The sequence below is a fragment of the Pelodiscus sinensis genome, chromosome 1, assembly GCF_052426305.1.
Source record: "Pelodiscus sinensis isolate ZL-2025 chromosome 1, ASM5242630v1, whole genome shotgun sequence".
Lineage (NCBI taxonomy): Eukaryota > Metazoa > Chordata > Testudines > Trionychidae > Pelodiscus > Pelodiscus sinensis.
The window spans coordinates 210533008-210547578 of record NC_143052.1 but is presented as its reverse complement, the minus strand read 5'-3'; the positions used below and the strand labels follow the sequence as shown (position 1 = coordinate 210547578).

The 14571-nt window shown below is 42.2% G+C and overlaps 1 protein-coding gene across 2 annotated transcripts in view; it reads right to left on the bottom strand.

Annotated features, from left to right (window-relative positions):
* Positions 1-7203: 7203 nt before the first annotated feature.
* APOO (apolipoprotein O) overlaps positions 7204-14571 on the bottom strand; it is a 75745-nt gene continuing 68377 nt past the window's right edge. For both annotated transcript variants that reach the window (XM_075913300.2, XM_075913302.2), the window contains exons 8-9: positions 12621-12716; positions 7204-7549 (exon numbers count right to left, since the gene is read on the bottom strand). In XM_075913300.2, coding sequence (XP_075769415.2) covers positions 12648-12716 — 69 coding nt within the window. In that variant the 3' untranslated portion in view covers positions 7204-7549; positions 12621-12647. The remainder of the gene's footprint in view (positions 7550-12620; positions 12717-14571) is intronic.

Sequence of the window (14571 nt, the reverse complement as noted above, 5' to 3'; positions counted from 1 at the left end):
TGCTCCTGGTCTCACATTTCCACTAGCATACACACAGGGAGGGACACACCCACCTGCAGTTATGTGCAGACTCTCTCCCTCAACAGCAGCAAGACAAAAGCCAAGGTAAATCTTACCTCCCCAGACATGCAGCCCCTTTGGAGCATAAGCACCAAATTATACCATCTTGCACTGCACAGTCCAAGCTCATAGAGTCCTCCCACTCGCCAGTGTGGAGAAGAATATGCAATATTCTTTGCCTCTTGAATTACATTTTCCACATACTTTACTCCAAACTCACTGGCTTAAATTCAAATAAAATGCATTTATGAACTACAAAAGATAGATTTTAAGTAGTCGTGTTAGCAAACAAATCAAAGCAGACTACCTACTAAATAACAAAAACACAAACTAAGCTTAACATACTGGAAAGCATTTGACTCAAGAATCTCTCCCCCGATAGATGATATAAGCAGGCTGCATGCTCTTATGGCACAAGCTACACTTGCTTTGCAGTATGGAGTCTCCATGTGTTTCATAAACAGGCTAGAAATCCCTCTAGCCTGGGTCCAGCCCTTTTCCCAGTTCAGTCTTTGTTCCGGAGGGGTTTCCAGGAGTCTTCTTGTGTGGGGAGTGGAAAACAAGAGATGTCGTTACTCCCTATCTAACACATATTTAGCATATAGTGGGAACCCATTGTTTCAGTATTTGGTTCTCAGATCAGTTTGTGGAAAAATACAGACATCCTAAGATGGAGTCCAGAATCATAAGATCTGGTCACATGTCCTTATAGAGTCATAACAGTGTTTTCAGGAAATCTCACCAATGGGGATAAGGTTGTCCTGAGGCCTATTGTTTTCCCTAATGGCTCATCGCCCTCAGTTGGCCCTTCCCAACCAGCTATCTAGGCTGAAAGCATCTTGTCTAGTGGACATTACTCAAGTGTAATTACATTTGAAGTCCAGACATAGTACCAGTATATATAACTTCAGATACAAAAATGATACATACATACAAACAAACAGGATAATCATATTAAGTGAATTGTACCTTTTCCAATGAATCTCACATTGCATCTATCTTATACAAAATACACCATGATTATGTCATAATAATATAATCATTGTGAAGAAGATAGGGTGCAGTGCCACAAGGGGACATGAGGACATGTGTAGGGGAGGAATCAGGGGGAAGATGAGAGGCGCTAAGAATGAGGGAAAAGGAAGTCAGGTGGATACAGGAGAGAGTTCGAGGACAAACGGGAAACCCAGACAGAAGCTAAACAGGAAAAAATGGAAACAGAGCAAGCTTATGCAATAGAGGAAATGAATAATCAAATAAAACAATAACATGTCTTTATTTGGGGTTTTAACTGCCTTTAGAAGGTATGGGCTAAGTCCTTCCATTCCTTTGGGAAGTTCCCATCTTACTTTCCCACACTTCTGGGCTGCCTCATCTCAGCTGTTTATTAGCCTGGCTTTTTGGTTCATTCAGGTGTATCTTGTGGCTGTTCCCAGCCTCTTTACGGTAGGTTACTTTCTAAAAGGAGCATTCATTATTGTGGAAACTAGAACCAAAACTAGGGCTCTAGAAAGAAAGTTCTGGGAGTAGCTTTGGTTTTCCACTTACTGTTTCAAATCAAAATAACTGTAATTATAAACATGCCACCCTGTTCCTAAAATGCCACAAAAAACAGACAGGGGCCTATCCACAAATGGTAAATCCTACAGAATTACTATTAACAGGGCTAGTTTACACTTCCCTAGCTAAGAGAAGTGTGAATACATGAATGCTAATAAAGCACTTAATATCTTGCATGAAATGTGTTCTAGAAGTACAAAGTATGATTAATGCAGGAGACTGGAGTTTTATATAAGATCTCTTCATATTTTTATTACATCCTTAGCTTGCTCAACAGAGAACTAAAATAATTGCTCTAAAGAGAGATTATACTGATCTCACTCCTGGAAGGCCAATATGCAGTCTCTATATGTTTTTAGCTGGTTATGTCCCTCTGGGGTCTCATATTTTAAATTTCTATATATATTTGTATTGTGGTTTTGTTTTTTTGTAAGCCACCTTGAATATTTTAACTAGAAAGGCAGGGTAAAAATATTTAAATAAATAAATAAAACATCCGTAAGGCCTTATGTCCTTATGGAGGCTGAATGCTGTACAAGAGCTATTCAATTACTAGGCAGCAAAAGACTGTGTATGATTTGGCTCTAGCTCCTTTTGAACTTGGTTGGCAAAGAGATGGATGATAGCCAAGCAGCCACATGTTGTTACTTAATTGAGTCGGTCCCAGTTGACCTCTTGTTATTGCTAGGTGCAAACTAAGAGGACAGGAGGAGAGACAAGGTACCACGCACCATTTTATCAGTAACCTAACAACAAACTACAGACACCGAAGTAAGCCATTTGTTACAGTTAATACCACAACGCGTTTCCTCAGTAACTATTCAAGTTATCTGTCTTCTTCATTTTTCTTTTAGAGTGCACACAACACTGTTGAGCCACATGGCTGTCTGAACTTGATAGCAGGGAGTACATTATGAGCAGGGCATTCCTGCCACAGACATTCGTGACTCTTTTAAGGTGCATGGAGCTAGTCACTTCTTTAGCAGGATATGGAAAGTATGTCACGTCTGGTATGTGATGGTACACATGCTGCTGTATTGTTTTCACTAGCCAGTTTTAGTTGACACCATTTGCAAACAATCAATATTAAAAACACTGCCAAATTCAGCCTGGACACTTAGCAGGTACAATTCCCCATGAACTCAAGGAAGAATCTTGTGCACTGTGTGTTAAGTTACAACTCTTTGTACACATCAGTGAAGCCCAAGCATGATGTTTTGAACCAAGTTTACTTTTCTGACTCATGCTATAAACTGGAAAGTACAGCTTGCACATAGCTATGCTGCATGAAGAAGGAAATGCTCAGAGAGTGGCTTTGTTATAAAGGGAAGTGAGGCTGCAAGTTGCTAAATTTACATAAATCAATTTGTAAACTCAACCCCTCCCCCAAAAGGAAACTATTTTCTTGCCTTCTGATTAAATAAAGCTAGCAAGCTTTTTTATAGCATTTAACTTTAAAACAAATTAAAACCAAAACAGTTGGAAAGGGAAAGGACTTCTCCATTGCAACTTACATCTTTCATACCACCCTTTGACTAGCTCACAAGAGTTACCCCCCTAAGTTTGCTGCTCCATCACCTACCTTCTGAAAGAAAAAGCTTTCTTTCTCTTCTCCACCCACCTTATACTGCTAGTTAACACAAAGGAGGGTTTTCTACAATCCTCCAAACCCTAGCCATCTTTTTTGGAACATCTTCCCTGTGAATGGACTGAATATAGATATGGATGGTGTTATATTAACAAGCCTATATCTGGTGTACAAGTCTTAGTGTCTGTGCCAAGAGACAGTGGCAGGTGTGGGTAATTATCTCTGAAAGGTAGGGAGATAAATTCTTTGCAGAAGCAGATGTTGAGCTCTAGCATTGAATGAAGATATTTCAAGTTAATAGGTCTGGATGCACATTTCTGGCAATTCACCTTAATTGTTATCAGCGTGACAGCGCATAACAACAAAGCCACCATGGCAAGCCCACAGAGATATTGAAAGTTTAAGTTGCTGTACAAACACAAGGGCTAAATGTTCAAATCTTATTAACTTCAATCTAGATCATCCCTATTGTATAGAAGTACCCCACAAAAGTTATCCTCATAAGTTTCTGCTATACACAGGTGTGTTTGTCTATCTGTCCTCCCTCCAATGGAAAAATGGAGTTGCATCCACAACACTGATATCTCAAAATCTGCAGCAGCTCCAGTTTTGCTCCTTGTCACTGCAGTTCCTTCACTGCTGCAAGCAAAGCTACATTTTTAAGTTAGGTACCTGCATCTTGCAGCCATTCCTTCTGTTATTTTTGCAGCCTTTTATTAGTTACATCCAGAAAGTGACATTTGAACCACAATAATCTTTATGTTTTTAACAGTTCAGTTTTTGTCGGTAATATATACCACATGAATCTTTATGGTATCTAAGCATCTATGTTCTAGTGCTAAACTTCATTTCCTGTCCTTCTCAATAAACAGAGTAAGCCAAGGCAATACACATTTATTTTACCTTGAGACAACCAGACTGGTAAGGCAGCTTGTGTGACTTTGACTATAAAATAGTCTAAAGAAAGATCTGGAATGGCTAATTATAGATGGAGCCAACCAGTCACAAATCAAGCATCTTTGACAAGTCAGACTAATGGCCAACTATCACAAGTTGTTAGGAGCAATAGCTTTAACCCTCCACAACCTACACACCTGAACAACACTGGACACAAAACAGTTGTTAATTTACAGAAACAAATCAGAATATGGGAGATGAAGGAAAATACGTTCTGACAACATTGTTTCAAGCCTCTTTGGGATTTGGGCACTATACAAAAATCTTACAGTTATAGATTCTTCAAGCCATAGTATTCTTAAAATACTCATTCAAAATGTCTGAATCACCTGGATGTTGTTTTACAATAATGTAATAATACACAGAGTATTTGTTTTACATTCTGCATCAAGAACAAAGGTCTTATAAACTGTATGCCTACCAGTACTGAACAAGGTTTATGCACCTACATCTGTGTTTCTAATTAACTGAATGGGAACAAAGGTTATGTCTAGACTATGGGGTTTTTCCGGGATACCTCTGATATCCCAGAAAAACCCCACCGTGTCCAGGGAGCATGTTTGCTCTTCCGTTTTTTTTCATGGAAGAGCAAACGTGCTTTTTTGGGGAGCCCTGTATATCGCATTCCATGAGGGATAAGGGCTCTGCCGAACAGGGGCAGATGAGGATTTTGCGGGGCCCAGGGCAGCACAATTTTGCAGGGCCCCCCCTTTGACACGTCGCATGCGCAGTGGCACCATGGCACATGCGCGGGACTTCTTGAAGCGCGGGGCCCGGGGCGGCTGCCCCGCTCGCCCTGCTCTATATCCGCCCCTGCTGCCGAAAGAGAAGGCTTTTCTGCCATTTGGCCCCATCTAGACTGGGCCAAATGGTGGAAAAGCCTCTTCTGGAAAAGCAATCGGAAAAAGCTACGTGAATTGAGTAGCTAGTCTAGACATGGCCAAATTGTTTTCTCTGGGAGAAAAACTAGACAATACAAGATGTTATTCTCCTGAAAAAGAGAAGCAGCAGTTTGTGTTTGTACTGGACTGAAGTGCACCACAACAAATCAGGGAGTGTATAATATACTTATGAGATGGAAGAGGGAGTACATTGAGGGTTTGTCAACATTTGAAATGCACCGGGGCACTGCTACAGCACTGCACTTACGCTGTTGCAGCTCTTCAGTCTGACACTCCCCATACCAACAGAAGTGCTCCCATTGCCGTACATAATCTGCCTCCCTGAGAGGCAATAGCTACTTTGGTGAAAGAATTCTTCAGTTGACCAAGTGCTATCCACACAAGGGTTAGGCCAGTCTAACTATGCTGCTCAGGAGCATCGCTTTTTCATATATCTGAGCAATGTAGCTGAATTGGCCTGTGTGGTTCTTTTAAAATATGCTAACATTAGAAACATGACCTCAAGACTTTATAGCCTGATAAAACAAAAGATTGCTGTGTAGTTTTCATGCTAAAAAAGGGGTTCTGCTTCCCTCAGGGAATTGACAAAACCAGCCAATCCAGCATAAATTGCTCAAACGTGCGAAACATTTCTCTTTTAAATAATTCTGCTGACCTAGATAACCACACACACTTGGGATGAGTTGTAGCAGTGGCCCTGGTTAAAATCTCCCCACAGGCTAACATCTGGATTGCAAAATTTGGGTTTTTTCATTGTCTATGGAATACATTCAGCAAGGACATTTGTCAGACAGGGTATGTCTACACTGCCCAGTTTTTTTTGGAAAAACTTCACATCCACACTGCAATTGTATTCTTAAAAAAAAAAAAAAAAAAAAAAAAATCGAAAGAATGGAAGGGGATTTCCAACATTGGTAAACTTTCTACGAGGAAGAAGCCTTTTTCCGAAAGAGCTATTTTGGAAAAAGGCGTGTCTGGATGGGGAAGAGGGAGTTCTTTCGAAAGAGGAAAAAGCACAGGTGCCCTGGAGGCCATTCCATCCATAGTAATCACAGCTTAAATGCAAGATGGCATCCACACTGAATGGACGCTATCTTTCAAAAAAGCAGATCACTTTTTCGATGTGCTTTTCTGTGTAGGTGCTCTCTTTCGGAAGAAGTTTTTTCAGAAGATCTCTTCCAGAAAAGCTTCTTCCAAAAGAAGCCTTCAGTCTAGACATAGCCATAGAAACTGAATATTTTTTGATCCAATCTGATTTAAGTCATGCCTAAAAAGACATGGGTATGTTACATATACTCATCTAGGGTTAATTTGCAAGATTTTAAGTTTCACTAACAAAGTCTAGATGGTGAGCTACCGGCATTTTATCAAATCTTCAGAGAATCCCTCACTCTGAAAGTGATTCGTGTATGTGGCAGCAAATAATGAAAAGGGTATCAACTGTGCACAGAACCATTTAAAAATCTTGCATATTCGTTTGCATTTCCTTTATTCCACAGCTCTCTTCTCCGCCTGGCTGAGAATAAGGAAACAATCACAGGTTATGCTATGGCTGGTTCCCACCAACACAACATTCCAATCCTCACTGAGCTGTGCATTCAAGCAAAGAGAGAACAAATATAAACAACTCATTCCCATCCATCTACTAGAAAGCAACTCACAGATGCTCCATTATATACCTCCCACTGGCACAGATGAGGCAGAAGATTTGTATAAAAAAGGGGGAAGACTCAGACAAAACAGAGGGTCGTTGTAATTGTGTTCATTGGTAATCTGTTAACCAGTGTTCAGCAGTGTTACACTACTGACATGCTACTTAGGCTTTTTTCCCTGTTTAAAGAAATAAACATTGTTAACTGGCCATAAGACTCTACAAGGAATCCTGTGGCACCTTAAAGACTAACAAGTTTATTAGGGTATAAGCTTTCATGGGTTGCAGATCACCATGAATGCTTATGCCTTAATCAAATAGTTAGTCTTTCAGGTGCCACTGGACTCCTTGTTGTTTTTGCTGACACAGACTAACACAGTTATCCCTCTGAAACACGAGACTCTAATTACTTCCCTTCAGAAACTGAAAATATCAGATATTAAGTTCATTCAAAGTATGTGAGAAAAGGACAACAGCAAAACAAATTTATGTAATTTGATTTTTAATTATGTATATAAATAGAAACAAGAGATTGAGGAGTTTTGAGGCTTCCTGCTCGTTGGGTTGATCCTCCAGTAGAATCTTCATGGGCAGACCCTTAAACCTCTGTGGATGCTGTTGTAGGACGAAGGCCTAAAAGTTTCCAGCTGACAGATTCTAGGCAAGGTCCATTCACTGAGAATCCATACCAGATAATGTCAGTTTCTCCTGAAGCACAACGCAGGTTAACTAAACTTGTAATCAAAACAAATTCTTCAGTCACCTTCCTCGCTCTCTCGCTCTCTCTTTATATATATGTATACAGAGAAATGTTGATCTCGCCTAAATCTTCTACGCACCAAAAAAGGGTCCAAAAAAGGGGAGGAAATAAAATTAGTATCACAGACTTATTTTTTTCCACTGCTGAATTGCTATAAAACACACTTAATTTGGTTTACAATGTAATCAATAATTGCTCAAAGCACATAGCGATAAATCTTTGTACTAATCATTGTAGTATACTGATTTACTTATTTGTTCTGTTGTAGAAACCATTGTGCTAGGTGCTGAACAAACCCACACAGTAATCCTTTCTGCAAAGAGCTTTTACTATCACATAAGTCATAGAGAACTTTACTCTGATGGCTGGGGAATGTTGTGAACATAAGAAATGGGGAAGGCATTCCATAACAATACATCCCAGCATGAATTTGAGTAATCAATGTTTTATCACTGAAAAACTTTTCACATGTGGCAAATATATTGTGACGGACTGATGGCTAAGCCACAGCTCTGTGGCTACAGCTTGGCTGAAAAGGCTGATGGTAAACATTATGCAAACCCAGGCTGAAGGGCTATTAGAAGCAGCTGTGGGCCTCACTAGCCAGAGGGCTATAAAAGGCAGCCAGAGAAGACTCGGAGAGGGAGAAAGGAGAGCAAGAATCCAAGGTGTGACTGAGTATGCTCCCCGGGCAGAAGGAGAAGCTAGCTGAGTTTGCTATAATCCAAAAGCTTTCTAAATAGAAGATGGTGGGAAATTGACAATAAAAGGCTTGGAGTGACTGCACCAGAAGGGGTCTCTGGTTGATTTGTGGACCAAAAGGTGTCCCAGGACAAGCGGCCTGAGAGAGGACCTTGCCACAATACTGGGCTCATTCTATTCCCATTGGGTATGTCTACACTACCCCCCTAGTTTGAACTAGGGTGGTAATGTAGTCATACGGAGTTGCAAATGAAGCCCAGGATTTGAATTTCCCGGGCTTCATTTGCATAAAGCCAGCCGGCGCCATTTTTAAACGCCGGCTAGTTCGGACCCCGTGCCACGCGGCTACACGCGGCACAGACTAGCTAGTTCGGATTAGGCTTCCTAATCCGAACTAGCTGTACGTCTCGTGGAAGCCTAATCCGAACTAGCTACTCCGTGCCGCGTGTAGCCGCGCGGCACGGGGTCCGAACTAGCCAGCATTTAAAAATGGCGCCGGCCAGCTTTATGCAAATGAAGCTCGGGAAATTCAAATCCCGGGCTTCATTTGCAACTCCGTATGACTACATTACCCCCCCTAGTTCAAACTAGGGGGGTAGTGTAGACATACCCATTTATACTGGTGAAAATCTAGAGCAACTGTACTGAAGTTAGCAAAATTATATAGATGAAGAACCAATAGTAAATATTAATTCACTACCTCTCACTAACTCCCAGTTCCCTCTCCAGCCCCGACTCCTCTCTTCCCGTCTCAGCCCAAGCCTGTGCTCAGCTCCTTCCAGCACCCATGCTATCTTCTCCCAGCCCTGCCCCTCCTGCAGCCCCGGGCCACCTTTCCCTCTTTGACAGGTTGTGCATACCCACACAAACAGGTGGGGCTGAAACTCTGTGGGTAGAGGAAGTCTCACCCCTTCACTCAGACTGGGCATGACCCAAATGCTGGAGCAGCATAAAAGGCAACAAAACAGCTCAGTCTGGGCTGAGCACTGAAAGAGAAGGACCTTCGACCGGAGCTCCTGGACTCGACCAGCCAGTGACCCAGACGGAGGGGGACAGAGCCCCAGAAGAATGCTGCCACACAGCTCCTGAGCAACCCCAGTGAGAAGCAGCTGCGGGGAAAAAGAAGACCCATCCACTTAATGGGACGCCATCCCACCAGCGCCGGTAGGAAGTGACCCAGGGAGGGTGCAGGAGAGGCCTCTCCCACCCAGGTAAACTCGGCATGTTTTCAACTGGATTTTCCACGAAAGGAGTACTAGACCGCTCTGCCACTCACAGGGCCCTGGGTCAGGACCTGATGGAGTAAGTTGAGCCTGGGTCCCCCTAGCAAGGCGATTGGGCCCTAACCCCCCACCACCCTATAAACTTGAGCTACCCAGCTGTGCCGCACAGCTGGGTGTCCCAAGGGCCTGCATGACTTGGGACACCCAGCTGTGCTACCCTGAGCCAGGGGGTCACCTCTCACTGACTCTAGCTACCAGCATATACCATCCTGGACCAAGGGGCGGGGTTCATAGACTATGGGAGAGACTGCCGGTGGTCCAACGGCTGACTAGGTGGCATCCACGCCCTTGGGTAACCTTTCCCAAGAGACAGGGTGTGCATACATCATGACATCCTCCCACGACTAGCCATGATTGATGTGGCTGCTGATTATCCACTTTTTGCCTCTGTCTGCTTCCTCCACGCTAGCACTGGCTGTTGCCAGGGGGAACTGAGATTGTGAGATTTGGGGACATGCCTCTGAGGCACCAAAATCCTTCCCAGGACCCACCATTGCTAAAGGAGGTCTCAACAGCACTGCTGCAAAGTCATTCTGTCCTGACCGTAACCCAAAGACCTATCCTAAAGCAAGTTCTGATAAGTCAGGTGACTTAGGAGAAGAATGAAAGAGGAAGAAAAAGACATACTTAAGCATATGTCCTAAGCAGCATAAATAGAAGAAATGTGTCTTGCTAAAAGACTGCTGCACTGATCTCCAGCATTTGGATTCCCCAAATCTAACAAAATACTCTGACTCAAAGTCTAAGGTTCTAAGTAATGATCACATATCACTAGCCATTCCTCACCCCCACTGACAACAGACACAGAAGTCAGCTTGCGCCATCTGTTTCTCTCAGGTCAGAGACAGAGGTTTTTAAGTGACTCAATTTATAAAAGTTCACTGTAGCTTCTCTACAGACAACCTGTGGAAAAGCAAGTGCTATTTTAGGGGACACACTTCCCCTGTTTAATCATTCAGACATTCAAAGAATTAAATGTTTAAAAGAGTTAAGTAAATAGAGTAAATTATACATCAGGGACACTTCACAAATCAGGACTTCAGAAACCAGCTTGCATTGGAGATGTTCTTCCAAGTTATTTCCATAGTATAAGTATAAGTCCAGTACTGAGACAGACAGATTTTGGGAACAGAAGCTTGGAAAAACATAAATGCATAAAGCGAACCTTAAGAATATGATTTTCTCCTCCCTTTGCTTAGAAGGAGATAATTTAGGTAAGTTCTCAAAAGATGAAATAAAAACAGCTGAAAATAGATCTATTTGTGTATAAAAAAAATCTAGCAGTACTAGATGGACAATTTAATGTTTCTGATTAACCTGACTCTTGCAGACTCTCATTAATATATATCAAACATTATTCATGTTTATATGCAGAAGACAATATTAACATTTTTGTAGCATTTAAATCTTTCCTAAGTCACAGTGAAAACATATCCTCTTCCTTTCTGTTTTCCCTCATGTCTCTAATTCAGGACCAGCCTTTTTTTCTCTTATTTATTTCTATTCTATATAACTATTTTGAAAAAGGTAAATATATTTTTATTTTATTTGAAGTATGACAATGTCTCTGAATCAGTCACTCAGCCTACTTTTGGAATTGTCAGGAATTAACTACAGAATTAAGAATGTAATTAAGAATACATTAATGGAACATGAAAGTGCAGCTTTATTCTTAAGTGACTATGTAAAAATGGAGCATTGTTACTCAGGAGGTGTGGGTTCAGTCATATCTGCAGAACCTTTGTTAGTGCCGATGACTCATGAAATGCAATGACCAAGCTGAGGTTTCAAACCAAGGCGGAATTAAGAATTGGTAATTGAATGGGGGGGGGAGGACAGGAAGGAACATTTTATTGTAAACTGAACTTATTTGATACATAAGTCTTTGAGGAACAAACATGAAATCCCACAATATCATTTTTACAGTCACTTTAAAATCATTCTTTAATGTAACCAGATGAAAACAGTAAAGATGAGTATACTGGGAGGTAAGCTTTGAGAAGTGACAATGCATCAGTCAACTGAACCATCAATCTTGCAGACAAAACCTAACCAAACCAAACGTTTTTATACTGCATTTGCAAACTTAAAAGCAGCACTTAAAAATGGCTAGCTATATAATGCTTATATAATAAACAAGTCCACTATCTTATCAAATGAAAGTATTGGGGCAGCAGAGCTTAATGCAAACCTCATTCATGTCACAAATTAACCCACATTATTAACAGTGAACATCAGTAAATACTCTTCATTTACCAAGCATTTCTTTGTCTATCATGTTAAACTGCTTTAGAAAGGTTGGTTGTTATCCTCATCTCAGGAACGTGGAACTGAAGGATGGAGTGGTCATGTGACTTGCCCACAATAATACAGTGAATCATTAGCAAAGTAAGAAACAGAACTCAAGTCACTTGCAACATCTCCTGTTCTGAGCACTAGACAACACTGCCTTCCATGGACAACCAGTGACCTGGCCATTGGGGAGCCCAGTCCCTGGTTCCTCCCCTTGTGTCTGAGGCCCTGTCCCTTTCCTTCTGTATCTCTCCCACTCTGCTGCCGCTACTGAAGCCCAGAGCACTCAAAACCCACGTGGCCAACCCTGGAGTGTCAGGCAGGTGGCACAGCCCTGATGCCAGCCTCCCCGAGTTCCCACAGCAAGCCAGCCAGCTTGAATTACGGCAGAGCACTGGGAACTGCAGGAGGGGGCCTAAGGTAGAGCACGAGTGAGGTGGCTACACCAGGATTTTTGGGGAGGCAGCCTCCCTCAGCCTCTAACCCATGACCCATGCTAGTCTTAGACTTTCTGGAGCCTAGAGCTGAAGCTAAATTCCAAGCCCCATTGCTCAAGGGTTTTGGCTTCAACATGGCTCAGGCTTCAGCTTAACTCCCCCTCTCCCCAGGCAGTGGGGCTCAGGTTACAGCCTCTCCCTCTCATTCAGAGCTGAAACCTGCAAGCTTCAGCCCATCCCCAAAGCAGTGGGGTTCACCTTTGCCTCCCCTGCCCAGAATGGCAGGGCTTGGCCTGGCCTTGGGTCCCCCTCCTGGGTCTTGTTGTAATTTTTGGTGTCAGAAGAAGGTCACGGTACAACACAGTTTGATATCCCCTGGCCTAGACTGTTCTGAGAAACAATTGTGACCAATCCTCCTTGTCCGTTACCTGTCTGATGGGAAGTGACGGTGCTTTCTACTTCATGGTTCTTTCTTCACCTGAACTGATGTGCACTTCCACTGGCTTGTCACTGTCAGCTTCAGACTTAAAAAGAAAACACACTCTTTAAAATGAAGCCCAACCCACGGTAAACAATTCTGCCAGAACAGAAACCCAATCCAAGAGCAAAAAAGAACAATTACTTACTTTACACAGTAACTGTTGTTCTTCAAGAAGATATAGTCAGTGTGGATTCCAGTGTAGGTGCACATACACCTCACGTGAACAAGGCAGGACTCTTTTGAAGACTAGTGTCAGTAAGTGTGTGTGTTTATATCTCTTCGTCCAAAGGCATACAGGACTAGGTGGCCACAGTTTTCCTTCAGTTTCCTCCCAAGTCTGTGTTGCTGAGGACTCCAAAAAGCTGGGAGAGAGAGCAGGCTCTGGGATCCACACTGACTACAACACCTTGAAGAACCATAGGTACTCCAGGGTAAATAAATACATTTGTATTAATACAGTTAAAGTATGAAATAATGTTTATGAATCAGTCACTCAGTCTATTTTGGAATTGTCAGGAATTAAATACAGTAATTAGAAATACTTAAATATTAAAGTGCAGCTGTATTTTTAAAAGTCACTTTGTAAAAATGGGGCATGATTACTCATGAGATGTGTGTGTTCAGTCATAACCTTTGTTAGTGCTGATCTCCCCTTCTGGTATGATTCCCAGTACAGGTGCTGGCAAGCAGTATCCTCTCCAGACATGCAAGTAAGGAGTATCTATCAAATAGTTGACTGAAGAACAGCTCTTTCAAACTTAGCATATGCTCTGGTTGGCATGTCAAGATATAGTAAAAGCCAATGGACTGCTCCACATGGCTGCCTGGCAGATCTTGGAGATCAGTACTTTTCTGAAGCAGGCTGCAGATGTTGCCTATGTCCTATTGAAGTGTTTCTGGAGGTTCAGAGGGAGAAGCTCACCAGTCAGCTAACAGTAAGTGGAAATACACCATGTGATCCCCTTTGAGATTCTCAGGGATGAGATGGCTAGGCCTTTTGTATGCTGCACATGGCCAGAAAGAAGGACAAAGAAAATTTGAAAAGCTTGGTCCTGTTAACATGATAAAGCAAGACCCTGAACATATCCAGAGTGCAAAGCTTCTTTGAATGACTAGCGTGGTTTCAAAAAGACTAGTAAGCAGGGTTTGCTCTAAACTGAACAGCCACATGGCCAAGCAGCTGTCCAATAAGCTCCATGCAGGAGCTGAGGGCTGCGTGCTTCTTCAGCCCCAGCAGCAGGGCCAGATTAAGAAAGGGCTTTAGAAGCTGCAGTTTATGCTCCTGGGCTAAGGGAGACACAGCCCCCCCATCACTCCATATTAGTGCACATAATTCATTCTGTACATGGACATAAAAAATTAGAGGGAATGCTGATAGTCAAATGGAATTCCAAGAGCACTTTAAGGGTGAACTTAAGTGTGATTTCACCACCACCTTGCCCATGTGGAAAGATGCATAAGGAAATCTAGGCATAAGAAGTTACAGTTCACTGGCTCTCTGTGATGTGATGAATACAAAAAACAGCATCACGATACTGAGTTGGTTTAATGAACATTGTGCTAATGGTTTGAAGAGAAGCTCTGTAGGAGAAAAATATTAAGCTCTCATATGGGAGTCAGGACTCTAAGCGTACGTCTACACTGCAACACTATTCCAAAATAACTTAGTGTGCGTCTACACAGCAGGCAGTTATTTCAAAATAGTGTCAAAATACTGTCAAGCTGGAGGAGTTCTTACTCTGGCTCCTGTAACTCTCATTGTAGGAGGAGTAAGGGAAGTCAGAGGAAGAGGGCTCTATTTCAAAATAAGTGCTGTGTAGATGCTCTCAATTTCAAAATCAGCTATTCTGAAATAAAGCTATGCAATTGACATAGCTCAATTTGCATAGCTTATTTTG